The sequence below is a fragment of the Curcuma longa genome, chromosome 11, assembly GCF_044706935.1.
Source record: "Curcuma longa cultivar G26 ecotype Majalengka, Jawa Barat chromosome 11, ITB_CL_G26_1.1, whole genome shotgun sequence".
Lineage (NCBI taxonomy): Eukaryota > Viridiplantae > Streptophyta > Magnoliopsida > Zingiberales > Zingiberaceae > Curcuma > Curcuma longa.
Window position 1 is genome coordinate 17,928,186 of NC_133871.1, and position 27,373 is coordinate 17,955,558.

At 36.7% G+C, this 27,373-nt stretch overlaps 4 protein-coding genes across 4 annotated transcripts; 2 read left to right on the plus strand and 2 right to left on the minus strand.

Moving 5' to 3' along the window:
- Nucleotides 1-1,375: 1,375 nt before the first annotated feature.
- On the minus strand, nucleotides 1,376-10,424 carry LOC141841162 (uncharacterized). The gene is made up of 7 exons (XM_074729290.1): nucleotides 9,719-10,424; nucleotides 8,594-8,731; nucleotides 7,462-7,802; nucleotides 3,345-4,089; nucleotides 3,155-3,251; nucleotides 3,016-3,070; nucleotides 1,376-1,666 (listed from the first exon to the last, which is right to left on the minus strand). The coding sequence occupies exons 1-7, from the start codon at nucleotides 10,296-10,298 to the stop codon at nucleotides 1,604-1,606; spliced, it is 2,019 nt and encodes a 672-aa protein (XP_074585391.1). The 5' UTR covers nucleotides 10,299-10,424; the 3' UTR covers nucleotides 1,376-1,603.
- Nucleotides 10,425-12,987: 2,563 nt separating this feature from the next.
- On the plus strand, nucleotides 12,988-17,784 carry LOC141838717 (putative cyclic nucleotide-gated ion channel 5). The gene is made up of 7 exons (XM_074726274.1): nucleotides 12,988-13,046; nucleotides 13,140-13,716; nucleotides 15,243-15,455; nucleotides 15,686-15,990; nucleotides 16,579-16,690; nucleotides 16,805-17,041; nucleotides 17,113-17,784. The coding sequence occupies exons 1-7, from the start codon at nucleotides 12,988-12,990 to the stop codon at nucleotides 17,782-17,784; spliced, it is 2,175 nt and encodes a 724-aa protein (XP_074582375.1).
- A 1,024-nt stretch (nucleotides 17,785-18,808) lies between these two features.
- Nucleotides 18,809-22,524, plus strand: LOC141841893 (MD-2-related lipid-recognition protein ROSY1-like). The gene is made up of 4 exons (XM_074730091.1): nucleotides 18,809-18,919; nucleotides 19,548-19,649; nucleotides 21,399-21,559; nucleotides 22,283-22,524. The coding sequence occupies exons 1-4, from the start codon at nucleotides 18,817-18,819 to the stop codon at nucleotides 22,382-22,384; spliced, it is 468 nt and encodes a 155-aa protein (XP_074586192.1). The 5' UTR covers nucleotides 18,809-18,816; the 3' UTR covers nucleotides 22,385-22,524.
- Nucleotides 22,525-22,920: 396 nt separating this feature from the next.
- Nucleotides 22,921-27,098, minus strand: LOC141841190 (uncharacterized). Its single transcript, XM_074729322.1, has 3 exons — nucleotides 26,894-27,098; nucleotides 23,945-24,095; nucleotides 22,921-23,859 (listed from the first exon to the last, which is right to left on the minus strand). The coding sequence occupies exons 1-3, from the start codon at nucleotides 27,002-27,004 to the stop codon at nucleotides 23,147-23,149; spliced, it is 975 nt and encodes a 324-aa protein (XP_074585423.1). The 5' UTR covers nucleotides 27,005-27,098; the 3' UTR covers nucleotides 22,921-23,146.
- Nucleotides 27,099-27,373: the final 275 nt, after the last annotated feature.

Consider the following 27,373-nt stretch of genomic DNA (forward strand, 5'->3'; position numbering starts at 1 on the left):
CAAGACTAAGCTTTTTCTTAGTTCACTAGCCTAAAGGCTTTGGGAGCAAATTTTGATTCTTGATTTCCAAGATCTCTTGGGTTATGAATCTCATAGTTGTTTCCTCTTTGCATCTCAAGTTCATTTAGCTTCATCAAATTAATGGCCAACATTCTAGTTTGAGTAGCTTGTGATTGCTCTTACAGGATGATTTAGTTATTACGAAATAAATTCATTATAGCATACAAACATTGAATTTTGACAAAACTAAAACAATACCCTCCCTTATAGTGATCAACTGCAATTTTTCGATTTACCTTCTAATAGATAATCGTAAAATCAACTATATAGAACTACTAAAATGACAAATTCCATCTTTTACTGCACACATGCAGCTGTCAAATATTGTTCATTAAATATTAACCATTTAGTTGCAAATGATCGAGATTAGATGGCACTAAATCTGGTGATTAGATTACGAACTTTCATATGGATTTGGGTGAGGACTCTACGATGGCTTTGTTTACTTGGAAGGAAAACTATTTCAGAGCTCAAAGTCTCTTGGAGCAACAGAGACTGCCAAACTGAACTCCAGCTAGAATCACATGAGCACTCTGGGAATTGCCTCAGCTTCAGAAGATGCCGAGTTCAGTGTTGAGATTTTACTCAAATAATAGCACGTAGAAATAGCCATTTAAAGGAGAAAATACTTATTAAAAAAAACACCTACTCTGCAGTTAGAGCACACTAAACAACATTGTACTGGAGTTCATCAATTCGTAGATGAGAGCTTTAGGGAGAGATCAAGCTTGCACCTGCCTTCACTGATCAACCAACCAGCATTAGAGGTAAGAAGGGCAAGGTGGCCACTGAGAATTGAGGAAATCAACAGAGTCCATTTGCCAAGAACCAGCTTCCAGGACAGCCGGCATGAAATGAGGGAAGGCAGTGAGGTAGAGATGATCGGAGTTCAAGTGGGTCCAAAATGCTTTGGACTAATTATCAGCTTGGCCAATGTATAATCATAAAGATGTAGCTGTCTGTTGCCCCCACCGCATTTAAAACCAGGATGAAACATCGCCACAGGAACAGAAACTTATTAGAATCATTGACTCTTCAGTTGATAGAAGATAATCTCTACAAAATTATGATCATAAAAGAACCAGTGTGTTTTCAATAAAATTACCTGCTATCATCACTTGCATCTTCTGGTATGATGCTATGGCACTGCATGTCATGAACACATTATACATCAATGCAAATATTTTATATTTTTTTAAAAATACTCACCCTTGAACAAAGAATTTATAAGAAAAGAAAAAAAAATCAACTCATATAAATAAAGAGAGAGATAGACAAGTATAGAAATCCCAATTAAGATAAACCTAGAAGGCAGTGAGATCCCATTCTTTGCTGGTTCTTATTAATGAGTTTGAAACAAGCAAAGGCAAGAAATAGTTGCCAGCATACCATTAAGTAGAAAGGAAACATGAGAAATATTATATGAACTTTCATATGTCAAGTAATTTAACTCGAAACCTAATTTATCATTAACAACAAAATGAAACTAAAAACATCATATTGCAAATTATCTCATAGTGAGGCCAGTTGGAGAAAAGGACTTTTATATCCACAAGTTATCAGGGCCATATTCTCTCACGATAACTGGCACACTGGTAGGAGGGAGCTGCATAAGAAAAAACAATCACAAGGTGATGAAGCCTGTTTTAGAAGCATCAAAGAACCAGATATATTGGACGCAAAAGAAGTAAGCATTAAATAAACATCTATTGCAAAATTCATCATAACATAGTCTGTTGTTGTCCATGCTTCTAATAGTTGTTGTACATTTTAAAATCAATCACTGAAGGTAATGGCACCTAAAACACATTATTAGTACAAAAATATAACAAGCATCAAATACACAGAGTAAATAGTTTTGTAAAAAAAAAGGTCCTAAGAAATACAGATACCCACATGCATTTCCAATAATGTTCAGCTAGGATGCTTTGAAAGATTGGCAAGAATTGCCAAAGTGATCATAAAATAATTAGGAAAAAGAAATGAAATGACCTCTCAACAGGCAAAAGGAACATAGTTTCGTGGCACCAAGGTCGAGTATAGAAAAAAAAATAAAAAAGAGTAAGAAAGTTAAGAGAAGTTGTATTATTGTAATAATATCAAAGAGCAATTAGGCCTATCTCAAATAGATAGATGATAAAATAAATAAATAAGAGAAAATAGAATATGATGTTACAAACAAGTTAAAAGGCATCTAAAAGATTATTTAGTTAAAAAAAAGGTTGAATCAATTAGACTAAAGATGTAATAGGTAGAGAGAGACCAAAAAATCCTTTAGTCAATGTAATAAAAAATAATTCAATTGTTTTGAATATTAATAGTGATATAACGTTGCATAGCTTGATGATTATGATACAGGCCTTTACCTTATAACATGGAATTAATAGATGATATTGCCACTTTAATCCTTGCAAACAACCTATATGCCATAAGCATATTTTGGATATCATATGTGGCAGCAATAGTTAAGACTCAAAATATGATGGTAAAATTGAGCTAACTACCTAATATAAGAATACAAACAACTTTTCATTACATATGAATGCTAGATCTGATCTGACTCTATAGTCCACCTAAAGATCAAATTATTAGATAGAATAATCACATTCAACTTAAATGGATACAAAGTGAACTGAAAATAAAAGTGTTCCCATCCACCAACCTTAGACATGGAATGTCCATGCTTTGTTGGCAATGAGGGAGTTAAAGAATATCTTCTAGATCATAAGTGTTGGTAAGTGGTAACTCCATTAAGCAACTTTAGATACTAAAATTTGCTTTAGCATTTAGATATGACCACTATTTGCAACTTATGATAGCATGCCAGACACAACCTTCTGTGTAGCTACTTGATGCAAGAAACAATATCAAATTGAAGAAATAAACTTAAGAGTGTTGCATACTCGAGCAATATGGAAAAACTAAACCATAAAATAACATTAAAGTGCAACTCACCATTCCATAATCAGTGATAATCATTGACACGTAATCAGAAGGTGTGGCATCGTAGCTGTCAATAAAAAAATTGAGGTTTTCTTTTGCACCTATAAGGAACCTGATACTTAAATTATTGGCAAGGCAAAATATTTCCTACTTGAGATTTAGAAGCTGCAGATTGTCATTGTCAACACAACCTTCCAGGTAATTTGATGCAACATGACCAGGAACTTTCAAAATTACATCAGGATCACCTGCAAAGAAGCATAAAAAGCAGTTGTGCAGAACAATTTTGCAAGATAGATAAATTAAGGAATCCAAGTAGCAAACCCAGATTGCATGTATACCTAGCTCATTGAAACATATAGAATCTAGCTGCACTCTTTCATGAAATTTATATGCCTCACAACATACTAAAACAGGAACATTGAATGCCTTTGCAACCATAGCTACACATGCTGTCCCCACTCTTGAGTAGACTGTTCCATTAGATAGTACTGATGCAGCTCCTAGAAAAACCCGCTTGACTTCATGCATGATGTATGAAATTGCATTTATATGTGTATACGTGCAGTTAAGTCCCTTGGCTATCAGTCTGCGGAGCAATACCTGCCCTTCAAGTTTGGGGCGTGAATCAACTATGACGACACGGAAATCTTTACCAAGCTCATGGGCATATATTAATATCATTTCGACAACAGAGGATAGTCCATATGTTAGAAGAACATCCCCATCTCTGATCTTGGCAACAGCATGCCTAACTATAACCTTATCAGCAATTTCTATTTTCTCATTTATGAAACGATCAATATCAGATTGGAGACTGGATTTAGCATCTGATTCTGACATAGCAAGTGGTAATTTAGCAATCCTATGCTTTAGAAACTTGATAGCATTTCCCATACTAATTGAAAGTGGTCTACATTCAATCAGAAATGAGATATAACTACTAATTTTTGCAGTTAGATCTCGGACAAAAGCTTTTTCAGGAGGTGTAGAGTAGTCATTAATTGCCTCTTTAAATGCTAGAAGCATCGCAATACAACGAGCATTGCCACCAGATATCTTTCCAGACAAGTAATGAAGTCCAACCTGAGGATAAGTGCAAGCAGCCAGATCAATGAGAGAATTCTGTATGTCATTGTTCAAGACAAAATTCAGTGTATTTGAGCAATTTTACAGGATAGATTAAAAAAATGTCCGGGATAAAGGTAATTCATTATAAAAAAAAGGGCAGCCCAATGCACGAATCTCCCGCTGATGCAGGTCCCAAGGAAGGGTCTATTGTACGCAGTCTTATCCTACTTTGTAAGAGTTGTTTCTGAGACTCAAACCCATGACCTCTAGATTACACGGCAACAACTTTACCGTTGCATCAAGCTCCCCTTCTTTGATTTAATGTTTAAGGCTTTAATAAAAAAATTGCAATGTTCATTATGCCTTCCAAAACTGTATTATAGCATTTGAGTTATTTATTGCTTTTATAAAAAGTACAAAGAAGTGTTTCCTTTTTTGTTATAAATTACCTGATAGCATTTTTATCAAATTATCAATTCATTGTAAAATTATATCTAAAAGATTCCCTGTTATTATAAATGTAAAAAAGTTTAACTAACTATAGCATCACTTGAGATCACAAAGTAATGAACTTGAAAAGGATTTTACAAAGGTAGGAATAGCAAGCGACACAGAATAATAGATATTCGATCTTTGAGAAAAATTACCAAGCACCAATACTGGCTTGATTGACTAACCAAAGATTCTTATGGGTGATTTTCATTTCTGAATTTTTTCCTAATTAAAACAATTGAAGTGGTGGTTGCTAATCAATAATTCCTAAGAGATTCGAAGAAATAAAGGCACTTCAATTAACAAAGACATAAAGCTTCAATCATATTACTATCCCTTCTCATATAAGAAAATGTCTGATAACAATGACATAACGTTTATAAGCAATTTCCCCCCTTAATTATGTTCTACATCTGCTTCTTTATTAAACCTCCCCTCAAAATGCTAGTAATCATTAGTTTTTACTACCACTCTTGGATGCCCAAACAACTACAAAATCTAAGTTGAAAGTAGTTTGGATCTTACATGTTACACCAAGCCTAATGAAACTACAGAATAGATAACTTGATTGGCATGAATCATGCAGCTCAAATTTTCTAAGCTTAATTAATGGTACTGACATCTGGGAATTAAGAACCAATACAAATAATCAGCAAATATCAACAGATACATTGAGGTGTTAAAGTCTCCTTAAGGCTTGAGTCTCTCATCAAATCTAACTCAACCCAATATTAATTTGACATGTATGGGCATGCTTCCTACGAGGGAAGGAAATCAAAAGGGAAATGAAGTGAGCATAGGCCTCACTGCGAACAATAAGCGAAGGAGAGATCTTTCTTGGCTAGATTTATTATATTTATTATCATGGCCTGACCTCTGCATTGGTGGAGAAAAGCACAAGGATGACACTTCGAGATGAATGACTAAACCACTCAAGCTCGGGATCAAGAAGAGAAATTGTGTTTAAGGAAGCAATTGGTTGTTGTGCACAAGAGGAGAGTGAAAGAACGAACTTAGACATTTTAGCTTTGATGCCAATTCATGCAACACAAGAACATTAAAAGAATAAAATTGAAAAACACCATGTTAATCCCAAACTCAATGTCACAAAGGAAACCTATTATATTGGATCATAATCCTTTTTTAAAAAATTCATAATGCAACCAAGTCATCAAAAAAAAAATGCCTATCTTTCATAACAGATTGGAAGTTTAAAAAAAGGCTAAAAACTAAACAAATTTATAATTTTTTTTATCACTTTAAGACTTTAAAAACACTTGTCAATAATTTTTAGACTGCATCACAAACCTATATAAATGGGACACCCATCTTGTTGTAGATTTCTCACTAATAGATTAATATCCATGGTATACGTTTAGTACAAGGTTTAAAATCTCGACCCGTGCCGAGGTTTCGCTCCCGGACCAGAATGATACGGTTTCGGTATCGTATCGTGCCGTGCCGATATAGTTTCGGTATTTTTTAAATTTTAAATATAAATATATATTAATTTTATTAATATTTGATTATTGAATATGTTTTATATGTTGAAATGTTGAATTTATATTTCAATATTTTCTCATAAGATAATACTTATTATAAAAATTATTTTAAAAAATTTTAAATTATAAAATCATTTGAAAGGTTAAAAATAATTATAAAATTATTTTAAAATCTTAAATTATTTTTTTGAATGTATTTGTAAATTTTTAATTTTAAAAAATTTATTTAAAATGTTTAAGAATTATATTTTCTTTAAAATTTTAGATTATTTTAAATTTATATTTAATTTTAAAATTATTTTTAAAAATTAAATTATTTTATAAAATATTTAATAATTTTTAAAATTATTTAAAAATTTTGAAATAATTTTTAATATTTTATAACTATTAATAATAGTTTGTTTTTTAAAAATATATATTTTAAAAATAAAAAATTAACTAAATGAAAAAATTAAAAAAAAATTGCGGTTGTAAAAGTCGTGGAGGCCGTCGTAGCACCGCGGCCCTTATAGAGGGTTTTAAGAATATATAAAATTTTATTAGAATTTTAAATAAAATTTTATATATATTAATGAGATAATTTGATTAAAATTTTAGGAAATATATTTGATTATTTATTTAGATTAGGGTTGATTATTTATTTAGATTAGGAGTGGATGAGAAAATAAATAAAAATTATTAACATTTAAATAAAATATATAATTAATTAAATAATTTTATTAAGATTTAATTAAATTAATCATTTTAATTAAAAAAATCAGTTCCCCCCGTGATCTCGGCACGCGCGGGCGAGGTCGCGCGATTGCGACCCCACGGCCGCGCCGGAGGGGTCGCACGACTCCTCCGACGAGGCCAACGAGGTCACGCGACCCCTCCGGCGAGGCCGCCGTGGTCGCGCGACCATGCGGTTGTGCTGAAGGGGTCGCGCGATCCCTCCGAGCGCGGCCATGGGGTATCGCGACCCCTCTGGCACCGTCGTCGGGGTCGCGCGACCACTCCGGCGCGGTCGCCGGGGTTGCGCGACTCCGGCGGCTGGGCTGGGCTGGTGCCGGGTCGTGCCGGTGCCGATTGGCGGGCAGAACGAAAAGTTTCGCCCGTTTCGACCGGCTCGGCACGAGATTTTAATCCTTGGTTTAGTAGCACATTCAATAACATTTAACATTTGAGGGTAAGATCATTACCATTACATATATAGAGAGAGAGAGACTCATAATAAAACCCTAAATCTAGAATGCTGATGAGGTACTAACCCACTACATAATACTGTATTACCCTAATGCTTTTAACAACGTTGGTTACCCTATTAAGCAATACTATACTCCTAATGGCCTTGGCAAAGTTAGAAAGAACCTCAATTTTCTACTGATCACAAAAGTGAAAATGAGTAGGGTACCTTGTAAACAGAAGGATGGACTGCATCAAGTTGAAAAAACTTTGCTTCAAGATCTGGAAGTTGAGTTCCATGTATGTATTGAGGCAGATGCCGGAACAATTCAACTCTATTTTTTGCTTCAAATTGATTAACCATTGCTCGCCGCTTCACTTTCTCAACCTTGTGTTTATCATCAAATTGCATACGTGGAGGAGGAACATCTTTCTTGCGATCTTTTTCAATGGGACGATCGACAACCTTCTTTTCAGAAGATCCAGGTGGAGCTGTAACTTGAGGGGCATCCTTCTTTTGTGAAGGTTTAACTGATTTACCTTGCTGTGTGTTAGCAGGAACTCCACCTCCTACAGAAGTAGAATGCTAGGCATAGTTTAGTTTTAAGTTCAAATATACAAATAGAAAACCAAACAACAAGGTAATGACAAGAAGATAAATTCTATATTTGGTTACACATGGTAGCCAATATCTACAGGATTTCATGGTTGAATGAAGAAAAAACAAGGGGGGAAATTAACAGTCCCTAATAAGAGAAACTACTCAAATCGACTTATCTAGGCAAATAGACAAACCTTAAGTACCAATGATTTCTCTTTTAACACAGATGATGAGGATACAAAATATCTTAAACTGTACATTTTTTATGAGAATAAATGTAACATGTTTTGATAAAATGGTAATGTTGACTTTCTTTTTTATCAAAAGAATTATAATGGAATAATCTATATCAGCAGGGTCCAGATATAGCAGTGCATAATTTACAACTAAGAGTTTTAGACTGAGATCATAGTAGATAAATCCAAGAAAAGTGGTGGACTTCATGTCCCAAGCACAGACCAAAGTGTCAACCATAATTGAATCAGTTTTTACACCTAGATCAAAACTGATAAGTAAATGAAAACATCATGAAAGCCAAAGCAGTGAACTCATTAGCTAGTTTGTTCTGTCATAATTTATCACTTCCTGAGTTAGCTTAATCAATTTGATATTTACAAAGAGCAAAAAGGCAGCTAAGGATTATTTAACTAAAATAACATCATGAATCCATGATATGAAGTAGCAATGTAAGGAACGAAGTGTAATATTCAGCTCCAGCTTTGATAACTATTAAACTCAAGAAAATGAATCAGTGCCTGACCAGCCTCCTTTGCAGCAGCTTTTGCAGCACGTTGGGCCTCCTGGAGAGCACGCCGCTCAGCTTTTGTTGTTTTCTCCTTTAGTGGCTTTGGTGCCTCTGCCAAATCATTTTGTATCCCCAATGTTCCTCCTTGTTTCTCTGAAAGATGCACTAATTGTAAATAGAAATAGCAGCCAAATTCAGTTAAAACCACCAATTACAAACAACTACGCTAATCCAGGATTAGGGAGCAATCAGTAAGGATACACAATGGAAATGTGTCGAATAATATAAGGACGGGACATGGTAATTCTGAACATATCAACATGGAAATGAGATTATAATATGATGAGGTCGAATCAAGTAGAGTATTAACTGAACCCCCAATAGTGAAACATTAGAGATGAAATTTGATATCATATCTTTAGCACCACTATTCTTGCTTTTAGAATTACTAATACCAGTCTGAGAAAAAAATGGTAGTTGACTTTTCAAATGTGAACTGTGATTTTGGTAGTTATTTACAAGATATGATCTGAAAACTCAAAATGAATAGAGAGATTGACAGCAGTTCTTGAAGTCAACTTTCAAATATGGGCTGTGATTTTGGTAGTTAATCACAAGATATGATCTCAAAACTCAAAAGAAATAGAGAGAACAACAGCAGCTCATGAAGTCCTAGTTCTTACTTAACGCTTAGAACCTCAAATCCATCCTGCACCCTAACTAGGTGAGCAACCTCAACAAGAGCTAGGCAAATTGTGCCTTGAGTGAGCAAGCTGGACCTTCTCATATTAGCTTTCTTCAGCTCCAAGATGATTTATATCTATCTACAAACATGGACTTGCACTAGATTGCTTCCCTCAGTGCATGACCAAAATGTGTTATTCAATTGTACTTGTGCAAGAAGGCTTGATCCCAAAATGTTGTATACCTACTAACATGCAATTCCACTAGATTGTGTCCTTCAGTACTTGACCAAAATGCATTAGCCAAACTAAAGTTTTATTGTAACATGACTAGCAAAGAAACAAGTAACAGCGAAGCAGGGCCTTCCAACAATATATAATCGACATATAGATTGTTCGGTTGGTAAAAATAATGAGCAGATGAAGATAACAGTTGTTTAAAATAAAATACTTGTACCTGAAATTCCAGGCAGTGTCTTCACAACCGATGCAGTCGTCAGAGGGCTCTTTGGAGTATGACCACCGCCACTCCCACCACCAGCACCGACAGACTTCGACAACATTAATTCACTGTTTGTCCCTGTTAAGGACGAAGTAAGCTTGTCTGGCTCACTCCGACCATACCACGGAGACATAGAAGCATCGTCGGAGAACTCCGAGACTGCGTCGTTGATCCTGCTGGAAGGCGACGTCATTGGGGGCGTCCCAAGAACAACTTCCGTCTCGTTGTGGTCGTTGACACCAACCAGAATCTGAAGGTTATCTCGGCGGAGCAACGAGCCGGAAGTGGGGGCAGCAAGAGGGACGGTGCCTCGGGCGGGGAGGCCGTCCGAGGCGCCATGGCGGGCCGGTGGGATCATGACGGGGGAGAGAGAGCTCCCTGTGGGAGGAGAGGACGCAGCGGCCGCGGCGGAGGAGGATGAGACAAGGGCGTCGGATACGGAGCGTGGGGGCGGCGTTGTTGCGGCGGGAGTGATGAAGCCGACCTGGCGAACTTTGGGATCGCTGACGGTGCGATTGGGCCTCCTTGGATCCATGGGATCGCCGGCTACAAGCGGCGGCGGCGGCGAAGCAACGCTGAACTTGCTAGGGTTTTGAAAGGAGCTCCGGCGATGCGGTGACGGATCAAATGGCGTTCCAAGTGGCCTCTGCCCATTTTGTTATTTATCCACTTCGCCCCACCCAAAGTCTCCACCTCATCAAAAGTCTATATCATAAACACTTTCAAACTTTTACACTTTAGCCCTTCCCCTAAAAATAAGCTGGCATCTCAACTAATTTAACCATGTTTAAGTAAACTCATATAAGTAATTCAAGTCTCGCTATAATGTGATGGGAAAAGATGAGACGGATTTCTAAGAGGTGAGATGAATTTTTTTTTTTTTTTGTCTCGGGGTATAACTGATTTGGTTACGATGAAGCAGACTTTAGAAGAGGTCAAGGGTTCAAATATCAACAAAGAACAATACCCTCTTCCGACGTGAGACTGACCATGTGGAACCTCTGGGATGGTGGATTCTACCTTGTAAAAGAGATGAATTATTTATTAGTTATGACGAAACAGAGTTATTAAAGTGGGTAATGATCAAATCTCAGGGAAGCTGAGACAATATTATCCTTTGTCGTAGTCATTTTTTTGTTAGTTATGATGAAACAGAATTGTTAAAGTGGGTAAGGATCGAATCTCAATAACAGTCTACTGTAGCAGATTCTTCTACAGTAGGAGGAGCTGCTCCAGCGCCAACGTAGGATTCTCCTTTATGCGGGAGCGTATATTTATCTACTTTTCAAGCCCCAAAGTATTCTACTTGAGGAACACCTGCCTCACTAGGAACTATTTCAAGTCCCAAAAATATAAGTACGGCTGAGACTTTATCTACTTTTGCCTCAGCACCGCCTGAATATATTTCAGTCAGGAGCATCGGATTCTAGTGTTCATTAGGAACTATTTCTTTTTTTTCAAGGAGTGTAGGATTCTAGTATTCATTAGGAGTGTAGGATTCTAGTGTTCATTAGGACAATGCCTTTGCTCCCGGGGCATAGGTGAGTTGGTTACGATGCAGTAGACTTGCAGAAGATTAGGACAATGTCTAAACTAAAAAGGAAAGGTTTGAAAGATGCTCGACATAAGGAGAGACTATGACTATAGGGGAACCGATAGGCGATTAATTCAATAGCTCGACATAAGGAGAGGAGCTAACGCCTAAACTAAAAAGCCTAAGGTGCTCTCTTTCTTTACCCCTAGTAGCAACATGAACTCTAATAGCCTTTTTACTAGGAGCTCTAACATCAAGAACTCTTAAATTTTATTAAAATAATTTTAATATCATCTATTATATAGTTGTTATAGCAGCCTAATAATTTTAATTAAATTTGAATAATTTTAATTTTATATAATATATATATATATATTATTAATAATTAAAATAATTTAAGTTGCTGTAATAATATTAAAATAAAGATATTTTTTATATAAGAAATGTATTGTGGCGGTGCTTTGACGTTTTTTAAAAGAAAGTTTGCACCTAAATAATTGCTCAACTAATTATGATTAATCGGGTAAATGGCCGTGGACCAACCCGATTTCAACTCTGGCGCACTCATTTAAAATCATTAATAAACCATTCAATTTCCTCCGCCCTTCTCTTCCTCCGTCGCCGGCGACCAGCGATCCCTAGGAATATCGCTTTGCTTCTCGTCGATTTTCCCCGGCTGCAAAGTCGATTTGTTCTCCTGCCGCGAAGGATTAGGTCGCTTTTTCTGTTCCTCCGCTGTCTGTTTTGATTTCTGCTCTGCGTCCTTTTCGGTCGTGTTCTGATCTCAAGCAGGGATGAAATTTTGCGAGCATTAGAGTTTGACGGAAATGTAGCATTTCCGTTGATGAAGATGCATTCCATGATTGTTCTCCCGTGAGCATTCTTGGATGGTGATTGATTTTGCTGTAAAGAGGAGGAAAGATGAAATTTTGAAGAGCGGCGATGAGGTCAGAATAGTGGTGTCGATGATTACAATCGGGGCCTGAGTCGGGCGTTACAAATTTAAGATTAAAAAGTTCTTAGAAATTTTCCTAAAATAAATATAATAATCGGCCACTTGTCACTTTCCAGGCACACAACCATGTTGCCATTTCATCGCCGTGCTTATAACACAAAGCTTCTGGATGAGGCTAGAGAAAAGTTTATATCTTGTTGGCTTTGTTAATTGGCACTATGCACTATGTTGAAATGATTGAGAGTATAACCTAGAATTTCAATTCCTTAGCTTGAGATTTGAAGGAACCAAATTTGTTCATTTACTTGCTTCAAAAGTAAATGATGACCTCAGACTCAGGTTCGATTTACTTGGTTGGAAAGATAGGAGGGGAGGGGGAGGAAAATCAACTCAAATATCAAAATGAACACCAGTGATACATGTTCCATGTGCCTGCAGGTGTTGATTCAGTGGATCGCAATTTGTTTAGACTTGATTTGTATGATTTTGTCTCCATCTTTGGATGTCAGTTTGTTCCTCTTTGAGAGTTGAATATAAATCCTATACTGTTATCATAATGCTGGGATTGCAAGTGTTGGAATACTAGCGAGGTAAAATTGGGAAATCAAAAAGCAAGATTGCAGTAATACTCACTTTGTAGTACTTATTTGATTGCTGCTTTATTTCCTTGTGTCTCACCTTTGGCTATCACCTTCCTATCTATTGCAATTTTCAGGGGATGATATCAAAACAAAAATGTTCGACTGTGGTTACAAATCACAATACATTGAAGGCCAGAAGGAGAAATTTGTAAGGTGTGATTATTTAACTTTCATTCGAGTTCTTTTTGGATCAGAAAATAGTATAGATATTTTTGGCGCATGCTCCATATGTTAATTGTGTTGTAGGTTGGAGGAGTCAAGTCCAAGGGTATCATTTGCTTCTGAAGCCGATAGAATGAACAAATGTGGGTTTCACATTCAGGGGCTTGGTCACAAGTCTCATAATCCTTCTAAATCTTTTAGGAAAGGAGTGATGAGGGGATCAGAAGGGCTTATATCAATTGGCCGTTCCCTCCGATCTGGTGTTTCTAGAGCAGTTTTCTCTGAAGATCTCAAGACATCAGAGAAAAAGATATTTAATCCTCAAGATCCATTTCTCCTTAAAATGAACAGGATGTTCGTGGCATCATGCTTTCTATCTGTAGCAATAGATCCATTGTTCTTCTATCTCCCTGTAACTGATGCAGAATCCAGCTGCCTTGGTGTAGACCAACATTTAGCAACTAGATCTACAGCATTGCGGACACTTGTCGATGCCTTCTATCTCATTCGTATGGCTATTCAGTTTCGCACTGCTTACATTGCTCCATCATCCCGTGTTTTTGGTAGAGGCGAGCTTGTGATCGACCCTACGCAGATAGCATTTCGGTACTTGCAACGCTACTTCATCATTGATTTTCTTGCGGTGCTACCACTTCCCCAGGTTTGAAGAACTGATGCTTTTATAGTTTGTCTCTTGTTTCTCAAAGACATTAGTATGGTATATAAGTCCAAAATCTGAATCTTCTAATTACATCTTAAGTATTACCTTCCCAGTTTTATACTAAAAATTGAGATATAAGGCAAGAGCAGCATCAAATCTTACTTATCAATCAGAGGAGTACATTTTTTGGAAACTATAATGTAGGTTCCCCTCCTCCACACTCACTATGTTTCACTATGGAGCATTTGAATTTGGTAAATATTACCGGTTATCATTTACTCCTAGTCTCATAAATATGTTCCATCTCCCTTTATCCTAGTTCACTTTGATAGATGGGCTCACAGTCCTATATCAGTAATAGTGGATTTCATTATTTGCAAGACCACGCTATTTCCTTATGTAATGAATCTCCTTTACAAGAACCTCCTAAAGAGAATCAACATGCTTAGATCTAAATATGCAAAAACTCCAATAGTACAACAATATAATATGTGGCCAAAAGACAATGACTTTGAAGATTGCTCTTGTTACTGAAATTAAAGAAAAACTCATCATACAGCTACTAGTTATAACATTTGCAGTTGGTGTTGTTACAGTTACTAAATATATCATTTGCAGTTGAGTTGTAAATCAATTCATGCAAAAATCCAAGAAGTGTACAATATATTAGGGAATCTCCAGGGAAAGAATTTTTGTAAATATGGATATCTAGATATTGATGTTTCTTGTAATGATGATTATGCAAGGCCTATGATTGATAGAATGTGTACTACATGATTTTCTACATATGTTGGAGGCAGCTTGATAACATAACAAAACTTGAAGCAAAATGTTGTAACAAGATCTGGTGTTGAAGCTGAGTACTGAGAAATGATACACACCCTTGTGAAATTATGTCGATTAAGACCTTTCTTGACGATCATGATTTTAATAACACTAAATTAATTAATACACATTATTGGACAACTATCTACATTGCAAATCATCTGGTATTTCATGAACAGGCTTACTAAACACTTCCAAGTTGACTCCCACTTCTTCTGTGATGTCATTATGTCCCAATATGCCACTTTTAAAGAACAAATTGTTAATATCAAATCTGTTGTTATAACTTATAACTTGTTTTAGCATTCTATGTAATAACTCGGACATGATAGATTTGCACTCCAATTTACCCGGTCATCTTATTACCGTGTCTAAACTCTGCGCATGACAAATTAAACCCGTCATGGCCGGTCCCAAGCCCGGATAAAGGAGGAGGGTTGCGTTAAGTTGCTAGCCAACGCAAACTAAGGCAAATGTTCAATGATCTTATTACCGTGTCTAATTACCCAATTATCATATTAACCGGTTTAAGTTTCTTGTTTTTACATTAGTTAGTTATTCTGTTATTCTGCAATCTATAGATACATGACTTATATTCTTATCTGATATAAAGTAAAAGATGTAAGTTCTCTACTGTGCTCATATTGGAAATTTTGATTGTGCCAAGAATTTACAGTGCTAATCTATTGACAAATTTTCAGGTTGTGGTTTGGAGTTACCTTAATGGTTCAAAGAATTCGAGTGCACTAGATATAAAGAATTCATTACTATTCATCATCACATTTCAGTATATACCAAGAATGGCTAGAACTTTTCCTTTGACAATAGAATTGAGAAGAACTGCTGGCATCTTTGCTGAAACTGCTTGGGCTGGTGCAGTGTATTATCTACTATGGTATATGCTTGCTGGTCATGTAAGTAACTAATTCCATTTCATCGAACTTGTTTGTATCTTCTTTGTGGTTATATTTGGCAAGTCTACCAATTGCTCTTCTGTCTGTGTAACTTCTCAGGAACATTCTCTGAATTATCGTTTGTGATCTAAACATGATTGTAATATTTCCTTATTGAACTGCCTCGCTACTAATCAACTTTGCATGAATTCTGCTTATATTCCACTTTTAATGTTTTTGTCAATTTGCAGGTAGTTGGTGCGTTCTGGTACTTATTATCGGTAAACCGTGAAAATGACTGCTGGCAAACAGCTTGCAAGATGTTTGAAGGATGTGACGTGAACTATTTATACTGTGGCAATGAATATCTAGATGGCTATGATATATGGCTGAATGCCAGCAAGACAGCCCTTGAGCAGCACTGCTCACTATCAGATGACAATACAGAATTCAACTTTGGAATTTATACACAGTGTTTAACATCTGGAATTGTTTCGTCCACTTACTCCATCTCCAAACTTTGCTATTGCTTATGTTGGGGCTTGCAAAACCTCAGGTGGGCTTCTTTTCTTTTCTCAATATTGGTAGGTAATGAACTGCCAATGCCATGCTGAATTATATTCACAAGTACTTGATCGATGCCATCACCTCAATATTGCTAATAATTCAGTTTAAAGCTTTCATAACTTGCATAGTATTATAATAAACAAACATTGAACTATGAGAAGTTAAATTTTTTGTGAATTCCAAATCCCCTTTTCATGCCTTAAGACACTCTAAGTTGAATCTAGAAACTAAAACTGATGTATCAGTTTCCCTTTTTCATTCTCTCTTTTACTTCCAATTCTTACGTATACCCAGCTGCCATGTAATGTCTGTTACGAAGAAATGCAACCCCTATCTAGAAGCTCCAGTTATCTAGTGTACACTGCCTCCATTCCTGCACTTTTAACTCAAAATCTATTTAACTTGGGTAGCTAATCATAAGTGTATTATGATGTCTCAAACTACAAAAAGTTTGTAAATATATATATATATATATATATATGGAACTGCCCTTCTAAATTCTGCACATACTCAAGTAAAAAAAAAAGCTGAATTGATTTTGCAAATTCCATTAACTAACATCATATGCCTGCAACAGTACCCTTGGCCAAGGTCTTATAACAAGCACTTATCCAGGAGAGGTCATATTCTCCATATCACTTGCTATATTTGGACTTATTCTCTTTGCACTACTAATTGGAAATATGCAGGTAATTTAAATGGCCAATCTTCTTCTTATTCACCTTTAACATCTTTCTCTTAAAAATTAGCTTTGATGTTAGCTTTTCTGCAGACTTTGATGTTCATCTTCTTCATTGCTGCAGACTTTTCTTCAGTCACTGACACTAAGACTTGAAGAGATGAGATTGAAAAGGCGCGACTCAGAGCAGTGGATGCACCATCGCTTGTTGCCACAAGAACTCCGAGAGCGCGTTCGGAGGTATGATCAATACAAATGGTTAGAGACAAGGGGAGTAGATGAAGAAAGCTTGGTTCAAAATCTACCCAAGGACCTTAGACGAGACATCAAGCGCCATCTTTGTTTAGGTTTGGTCAGAAGGGTACGTAGCCCTGCTTGTCTGTTCAAATGACTTCCCGTAAACTTGCTAGATCACCTCTTGCTCATCCTCAGGTGACTCTGTTTGCCAACATGGACGAGAGGCTGCTCGAGGCGATATGTGAAAGGCTCAAACCAAGTCTATACACAGAGTGGACCTACGTCGCAAGAGAAGGCGATCCCGTTAACGAAATGCTCTTCATAATCCGTGGCCAATTGGAGAGCGTGACCACAGATGGTGGCAGAAGTGGGTTCTTCAACAGGAGCATACTGAAGGAGGGTGACTTCTGCGGCGAAGAGCTGTTGACGTGGGCTTTGGATCCCAAGTCTGGATCCAGCCTTCCATCCTCCACCAGAACTGTGAGAGCCTTGTCAGAGGTGGAAGCCTTTGCATTGATTGCGGATGAACTGAAGTTTGTGGCAGGCCAGTTCAGGAGGCTCCACAGCAGGCAGCTGCAGCACACCTTCAGATTCTACTCACAGCAGTGGAGGACATGGGCATCCTGCTTCATCCAAGCTGCGTGGAGGCGCTACTCGAAGAGGAAGGCGGCAGAGATCCGGCGGAGGGAGGAAATGGCCGAGATGGTCGGCATCGGTGCTCCCAGTCTTGGTGCAACCATCCACGCCTCTCGGTTTGCAGCCAACGTGCTAAGAGGAGTTTATAGGCGGCGGAGTAGCAGTGCCTCGACCATAGTGCCATTGCCCAAGCCTCCTGAGCCAGATTTTGGTGCAGAAGATGGCGAATGATCTGCCATTGTAGACATAATTTCTTTGGAAGAAATTCTACGTGAGCATCAAAACACATAGGAGACAAAAAAATAAAATAAAATAAAAAATATATATATTGAAATACTTCCATTTTTTATTTAAATACTTGAACATTAGAGCTCATGACTATTTCAGTATTGGATGGCAAGAGTATTTAGTTTTATGACTCAATTTTTTTTTCACATTGTTTAATTGTGTTTTCTACTCTTTATTTGCAAGAGTTGCCATTCTGTATTTATAGCTCTATAATGAATAATAAATTCTCCATGGCCATGTGTAATCTTGATAGAGTTAAAATTTAGTAGCACTGATGTATAATTTTTTATTCGAATTAAATCCGTAATGATTTAGTCTTAGATAAATAATATCGTTTAAAATTTTTTCGATTTACAAAGTTAAGCTCAAAAGAAGTTTAGTCCTTTATTTATTTTATGTTTTGGATTTATCTTTTGTATTCAATAACCTATTATTACGACCATCTTATGATAAAAATATATATTTTTTTATTATTTTTATTTTTATTTTTATTTTGACAATTAGGTGATAACTGATAAGTCAACATCCATTAGTACTATTTTAGGGAAAAAAACTTTTAAGATTATTGTCCCATACTATATTTGGCAAAAAACTAATTTTAAAAATAAAACCTTTGTGTTAGTTGGCAGCTTAAAAATCAACTCTAGCTAATTTATGACGTGGCATCGAACTAATTTTAAATTTTAAAAAATAAAAATAAAAACTTTTTTTAGGTCGAAATTGTCCTCCTTCCCTCCATAAAATCCTGTCACATTTCCAATCACAAAAGGTACTTTAAATATTATCTTTATTTTTTAGTTTAATTATAAAGTCGATCCGGCAGTTGAAAATTAAAGTATTTTAATAATTTAATTCCAAGTAAATATCTTGATGGGTAAGGGTAGAATTGTAATTCCGCAACTTTTAATCTGTATAAAGGCCCGGAAAGGGCTTCTGCTTCTTCCCCAATCCCCTTCGTTCTCTCGAATTCGAACAATGGCGTCCGTAGCTTCCCACCGACTCTTCTCCGCCTCCTCCTTCTTCTTCTTCCTTCTACTCATCCCTCGGCACGGCGCCTCCACGGACTTTCAGTACTGCAGTGAGTTCCTGTTTCCCTTTCGCTGCTCCTTTTTTTTCTCTTGCGTATAGTTCATTCGATTCCTTTGGTTTGTTTTCTTTCACGATTGCTCCTCCGTGTTGTTTGGTTACTGATTATATCTGGAGGAGGGGATCGATCAGTTCAATTTGTTTCGACTTGGGCTTATTCCATTGTATATCGTTTTTAGTCCAGCATTCAACTTGGTGTTGCAGAAAATTGCTTCTTTTGGGTAATAGTTTTGGGTTTTCCGGATGAGGGATTGGGGTTTCCTTCTCTCCCATCACAGAAACTAGTCTTAGAAGGGATTTTATGAATCGACTATCAGATACAATATTACAGTCAAGTAAAAAATGGAACCCTACAATGATGCTTTGTGGAGGGGAAATCGTGCATTAACAGTTAGTTATTCTGTTTCAAATTTGATCAATTTTGAAGAAATCCTTGTAATATTACAGTGCAGTACAAATGAAACCCCACGAGGCTTTGGATTATGTTTACCATACCATAACAATTACATTGATTATTTACACAATCATGATCCTCCAGCTATTAACCATCATCTTTTTTTTTCTGAAACATTTGTATACTATGCACAAATCGTTTGCCAATAGATTTTTGTCATCTGCAGACAAAGAAGCTGACTATCTGGTGAAGGTCAGCAGTGTTCAAATATCACCTGATCCAATTGCACGGGGCAAGCCAGCTAAATTTAAGATTACAGCAAATGCTGGTAAGTTAGATACTTTGCACCTTGTAGAATTGCTAATTTTTGGAACATACACAAATGTGCTTCTTGACTTTACATGGGGTATAAGACAATGATTGAGCTAGTTTTAACAAATCAAAAAGTAAAAAGATATAATAGCAATCGAGAAAGGTAGGTGGAATTTATTGTGTGATGATGGGAAGAAGGATATGATCTAGATCTAGTTTTTTTTCTATACCATGCAAACATCGAGTGCAGGTTCTATTTGGAAAAGGATTTACCTTTGATATACCCTTCGAAGACAGTATAACACCTCAATGTTGATAATAAAGGATAGGCAGGTTCATCTAGAGGGGAGTTGTAGAAAGGTATGTAACCCCATGAGAATGTACATTGCCATGTGCTGTTAGAATAGGAGGAGGTGGATTCAGAAATATAGCAAAGGTAACAGGCAAGGTGTTTCTAGGAAGCTTTCTTAAGGATAAATATTTCTTGCTGTTGATGCAAAACGATCTCCTTGAAACTTTTTGCCCAGAATATATTGTCTAACTCCACCACTGTTCAAGTTTGAGTCGCTGGAAATTTTTTTTGGAACTTTCAGAAACAAAACAGCAACTAGGGGAACAAGTTTAATGAGATGTATAACACATGGGACTAGAGGCTTCAATAAATTTATTAAATTCCATGATTAATTCAAGTATCCTTTTATCATTAGGAAAGGTATAGTATATACAATAATCCTCCAATTATCTTCTAATAGTTCTGAAGGACAGGTATTAGTATTTACAATGCCTATACAAAGCAAGTGATCAAGGCTTGAACCATAGGACAGCCATTCAAGCATATGAGTTGTCAATTAAAAAACAGTGAGACTCTCGAACCACAGAATTGAATAAAAAACATTTTAATTTTTGAAATCTTCTTCCTCTTCCTCTCTGTCTTGAGTTTGGTTGTTGTGAGTACCAAGAATTTCTCAGCATTGCATGCTTGCTTTTTTTTTTCGATAAAAATTATATCCTGTGGTTTGAGTTTCAAGGAGGTGTTCTACATCAACAGTAAGAAATTTTTGTCCGTAAGAAAGCTTCGTGCAATGCCTTTCTCATATAATTGCTTAAGTCTGAACTAGGTAAAATTTTAAAACTCTCAGAAACAGAACAAGAGAGAAGAAGATTAAGAACTGGGATTTTCCCCCCTTTTCCATCCTTTGATTTGAGGCTTTCACTGGACAACTGGGCTCTTGATGAAAGGTTGTGCTAGCTCGAGAGCACCTCGTTGGAAAGGACCTAGTTATTCATAGACATCTTCTAGGTTGCTCAATTTGTTATGGTTGTTGATCCTTAACGTCTGAATTCAAGTTAGCCGACTATTTCCCATTAAGTCGATTGGCTCCCTTTATTTCTTTCTTTCTTTGAATTAAGGCACTACAATCTAATAGGATGGGATAGGGTAGGAGAGGAGAGGATTCCGTTCTCATTTATCAGTAAATATATACAGCACATGTTTCATTATGCAGATTAAATTAAGAAAGTTACCAAGCAGCTCCCTGTGAATCCTGTTGAATGGGCATGTGTTTTTTTTTTTAAAATTAAAATGTTGACTACTCGTCTATCATTTATATCTAAAGAAGCAAGAAGCGGATAGTAGTATGCTTAACTTGTGCAACTGTTTTGCAATGAATTGTAGTGCACATGAACTGTAAATTTTCATTGATAGCTAATAGAAATTGCTTTACCTTTTTGAAGCACAAGTTCATCACTTCAATGTTCTGAACAGGAGCTCCAATCTCTGGAGGGATGTTGGTAATTGATGTCAAGTATTTTGGCTTTCTTGTTCACGAAGAAATTCATGATCTTTGTGAAGAAACATCCTGCCCAATCTTAAACGGTGATTTCATATTATCTCATCAGCAGACTTTGCCATCATTTACCCCTCCAGTAAGTAGCCATGTTTAAAGTTTTTGTGTGAACAACTTAATTTTTTCCGACTACCAGTTAATGATATTTACTTTAATTTGAGAGTATGGCTTCAGAGAGGTTTATAGAATTTCATGATGATCTAACTTATTTCTGCATTTGACTTCTACTTTTAACATGTTGATTCTGAAACCAAATTTGTTGTATTATCTTCACATGAAATTCTGAAACCTCATATGTGCATTTCGAGCCACTCCCAACTTGAAAAGGTCCTAACCAAGTCATATTGGCCCAACAAGTTGATTCCTGAATTAGCTTGGTGGGTGCCAAATTGCACAAAATGCCCAACAAAATGAAATAATCTTGTACCATTTTAACTTGAAACCTTGTGTGGGAGCTCATCTATACCTATATGCATTATGTGAGATCACTCTCATTCTAAAGTATCCTAAACAAGACAACCTATCAACCATTGAGGTGCTGCAACTATGCACTGTCTGTTTAAATAACATGTTTTCTTGTTATATTCGCGTTTGTAGTCTGCCTGTTGCTAATTTTTGCAGCAATCATGCATAGCTGGAAGTAAAAGTGTAGAGCACTATCCACTTCCCCAATTTTTGCCATCAATTCAATCCCTCAAGTCATGCCATGTTTTTGTTGATGATGCTAATTGTAGCTTCCATTTTGGCTGAACACTTGTAGTGCTGTACCAGATTGGTTTTTGCTCATGTGTTTTTGTTATAGGGTACATATACACTCACGATGAAGCTGATAGTAAACGCGACACAGTTGACTTGCATCAACTTTGATTTCAGTGTTAGATTTGCATCCATTGCAGACATCTGAAAACTAAGCTTCAACTTTGTCAATGTGATAGCAGAGCTGGAGTCTTTTCAGGGTTTCGATGTAAAAAACACATGGAAAAAAAATGGCATGTATCTAAAACCTGTGAAGACTGATATGAATATTAGAAAATATGTTGATTTGATCTCTTTGCTGATTGCTTCCTGAGTCATAGTTGACAGGAGAGAATGAAATTGAATGGGAATAGGAATGGAAATGAATTGTAATGGAATAGAATGGACTGATGTATTATTATATGTTTGACCAATTTAGTCGATATGGTTCCTCAAACTTGTAGCAACTGAGACAAATTTGCTGAATTCCTCTAACATGTCCTATAAAGAAACAAAATTGCACCACGTTGTATTCATGTAGTCGATGATGCTGGTATAATTAAACACAAGCAAGCTATTTTTCTTTAACATCGTAGTATTAGGCATCAACACAAAACAAAATTGAGAGCATAAGATTAAATCAGAACATAGATGCTAAAGATGAGGCTAAAACTTGTCAGGGAATTGCCTGTTGCAACATCTAACTAATTTGTCAAGGATTAGGTTCTACATTCATAGTGAATAATACAAGAACTTGTTCAAATGTTACTTTCCATGGCAACATGTCTCAGCTATTCAATACAATACAAGTTATTGGGAGCAGCTAGATTACTCAACTCTAGCTGTCAATAAGTTCATTAGTACAGAAGAAAAAAAAGGTTTCACCAAGGATGCGGCGCGACGGGTCATAATATGGCTGAACATCTAAGTTTTAGCAGTTAACAGGAGAAGCTTTGGGCAGATGCTGAGCTTCCCCGCAACTAGTTGAAGAGGGCTCCGACAGGACTGCAGCTTCTGCATCTTCCTTGTGCTTGCTATTACCTGTTGAAAACTCTCCATCATGTTTCTCTGCTACAGGTGGAGTAGGTACAACTTCGGGTGTCGCTTCTTTGTGATTCTCTGAAACAGCCTCAGGTTTATTTTCGGCACTTCCATTGCTTTCCAGGACAGAATCTTTCTTTTCATTCGGTGATTCCCCAGTAGCAACAGCCTCAGCTATGGCTTTGTTTGCATCACCATCTACTTTGGTTTCAACATCAGCAGGCACTTCATCTTTGACTTTGTTTGCATCACCATCTTTGGTTTCGACATCAGCAGGCACTTCATCTATGACTTTGTTTGCACCATCATCTACTTTAGTTTCGACAGCAACAGGTACTTCATCTATGACTTCGTTTGCATCATCACCTACTTTAGTTTGGAAATCAGCAGGTACTTCAACTTCTCGCATGGTAACATCCTCTTTAGCTTCTGCGACAGCACCCTCCTCTTTCACAGGGGAAGCTTCATTTCCTTCAGCATCCTTCTCCTTGGCTTCTTTCTTTGAGCTTGATTTTCTTTCTCGCTTTTTAGGCTTCTCATCTTCTGGGGTCTCGACAGCCTTGGTTTTCTCCCTGATTCTGGCTGAACGCCTTGGTGTGTCACCTGACATCGAAGCAATTCAGCAAAAGAAGCAGAAGCCGATTCGTACGCGTAAGCTAGCAGGTATGATATGTGTGAGAAAATGTACCAGTTCTCCAGTCAAATTCCGATGAAGGAGGGCCGCCAGGGTGTGCCTTCAGGTATTGCTGTAACTGTCTCTTGCTTTTAATCTCCTCCCCAGTTGGTGAGATGAATACAATCTCATTCCTTCTTGGTGTTCCATCCTCACTCAGCACGAACTATTAGCATACACGACAAATATATAACTAGCGTGGCAAAAAAAGAAATGTAAAGTGTTTGATGATCAAATACATTTATGACATAGCATACTGTAGCAAATTAAGAGATAATTCCAAAGAAAAAGATTACTCAAATTGGATAGGATAACAATAGAAACACAGAGATTTGTTGTGGTGCATTCGGTTTGTCAGCAGAAAAAAGAACCAAAAAATCATACTATTGCAAATTCTCTGTATAAATTCTAGAGGAATAGATAGTCAAAACCTGATACTACCTTGGTCAATAAGAGGAAAAACAAGAACATTCCTTCCAAAGAGAAGCTAAGCACAGTAAATAGGAATGGCTCCCAATGCTATTCAAGCGACAAAGCACTAGCAGTACTCCTCTCTGAGGAGTTGGAACAAACAAACTCTACTATTCATTCTTTAAAGGAGAGAAAAAAAAAACAAACCATTACCTTTAATAGTGAAAGTTTTCTCCTTACTAGAAAACATAGATAGAACCAAGTGCAGATTTCTTTAAAGGCAATTAATGGAGAAATATCATGAAACACAGTGCATGGTTTCTATGACTTCAGAACTTTATAATAAGTTCCTCAACAATTATTATAGTGGATTTTAAGAGGAAGATGATATCTAGTTTCATATTTCTTGAGGATATAATATAATTGATTGTCACTTTTGTATGTCATCTTAATCAGCTCAAAGCTCCAAGGAACTAGGGGCAGAGAAAGACTGAAGAAAACTAAACACAATTAAAAATAGCTTAACAGATCTGAATACTGAAGTAGTAAGATGGGTTTGCAGAAAATTCAATAGGATGTTCATCGGCATATCATATTCATCTTATCAACACCAAATAATTCAGATTATCAATTTGTTTGTTTGTTGTTATTGTCTACTACTCTTTCTTCTACTAACAAACTCAACCTGTGCTTGTGTTAATTGCCCGAGCACAAAAAGGTTCAGGTAAAAAAAGGACAAACATATGGGTACCAACAACTTCCATGAAACTAGAGATTTCATTCTGTACAACATTGTGAAATATTTATTCAACACTCAACTGTTTGGAGAAAACAAACAGTACACAGCTTTCAGCCTAATGAATGAAAGCAAAAGGAGAACAAACTAACAAGCATAGACTGGCTTACATATCATTGCTTAAAAATGGTTAGGGCAACAAACATCCATCTTCAATGTATTCCAAAATAGATCTTTAAACTTCATGTTCATGGAGCTTCAACAAAAGAGTACAAGAAGGCAACTATTCAATCTGCTGCAACTAAAGAGTCAATAGGCATTTACAGTTCAGTAAGTTTGAAGCAAAAGGCCACAATTGAATGCTATGCTTTCTAGAAAATTGGAAACCCGTGTAAATGCAAATCTACTGTCATAAGTTATTTTTCAACCTGTTTTTGCAAAGTATGAAAATGACAAGTGCAATTTAAATAAAAAAGGTTATTACCATAAAAAAAGAACATAAACTGATCAACAAGAAAAATGACATAGCTTCAGAGTGATATACAGTAGGAGCCATTGACAATATTCTGTTTAGTGTATTTAGAAAAGATAGATTATTATATGATCAAAAGAAAATATTGAACATAAAAAAGAGAAAATAGTGTTTATCAAGCAAATATAACTAGGACAATTGAAAATAATAACATAAAACAAAGTCACTTAGACGTACCACAATATGACTAGAAAACTAATACTCATAATAAACGATTGAATCTATAGAATAAATTGACTCAAATCATAAATCTCTTTGGTCAAAAAGATGCAACAAAATTGTTAATTTGTCCAAAGACTTGTCGATTCAAAAACCAGTAAAAAAAATAGTAACAAGTTATGATTTATTCAGCTATTGACAATCAAGTCACATAGCAAGTTCTATCCAGATCTTTTAAATTGCTTTTGATTATGTTAAATAGAATTTTATTCAATCTCCATCTGTCCCTCTCAAATCTTCAAGTCCAACCTATTCAACTTGTCTAACTATGTAGAATCTATCTTTGAACATATTCATATCAAATTAACCTCTTTTCTATTATTGTATTGTCTAATTGTTTTGTATAAAGGTTGACAAATCTTTTCTTTAACAGTATATATAGAATACAATTGCAAAATGAACATAACATCTGGCATGCATCTAATAGATTACATGTGAATAATGTGTAGATGTTAATCTTCTTCTCCAAATCAATATATCTAATGCTTTGTTAAACTAAATCATGCACATGAGGAAGTTTCACGTCGAACCAAACTTTCAGTATGCATCTATGACCAATGCTACAGTTAAAAAGGGAGGTTAGTAAGAGATCAAACTTAGCAAAAAACTGAAGTATCTAACTGTATTTGGAAGGACAAGGATCTCCTTTTTACCAATAAAATTAAAGCCATCCTGTTTTTCACAATGCTAATTCCAATATGTCAGATGAACCTTTTTCCTTCTGATGATTGCAAGCAAATCAGATATGCACAAAACCCTAGGCTATGTTATACCAATCCACTAGTCCTAGAAGAACAAGCAGACCACCATGCTCAATCACTAAATTCACCCTGCTCAAAAACCCTAAAACACCCTACTGCTAATACAAATAAGCAAGCCACCATGAAGCGAAAACCCTAGAATGCGCACCACAGAATCGACCAATTACCTGAGCACACAATTGCAACTAACAGCAACAAGCAGAACAAATTAAGGGCACGATAAAGCGAATGGAGCAGAATTGCAAACAAGAAGAGCAACGCCGAGAAGAGATCGGGAGTTCCTCAGAGAGAGAGAGAGAAAAAACCTTCTTGGTCCAACCCGCGGGCGCCGTGAGCTCGACGGAGACGGCCTCCGCCTCGCCCGCCGCCTTCTCCGGCGTAACCTCTCCGCCTTTCATCTCCTCCTGCTCCGCCATCTCAATTCTTCTTCCAGCTCCGGAATTCGCCGACGAATTCGCGACGAAGAAGCAGAAAATAGTTGGAAATAGGAAAGGGGGAAGATTCAACAGAGCGCGTATCCGCACCGCCTCTGAAGTCCAAACGTCGTCAAAGTAAACGGCGGAACTCCCGTTGAATTCGAACTTTCGCCCTCGCATCTAATGTCCAATCCCCTGTTCTCCCTTGTCTCAGTACATCAAAACATCACACATCATTGGCAACTCACAATGGGACCCATCTGTAAACCCAATAGAAATCACGCTTACAAACCTTCCTAAGAAAGGCTCGCGCAGCGGATCGAAGGAACTACCATGCTCGATGCCGGAAGTCGGCACGTGCGAAGGTGA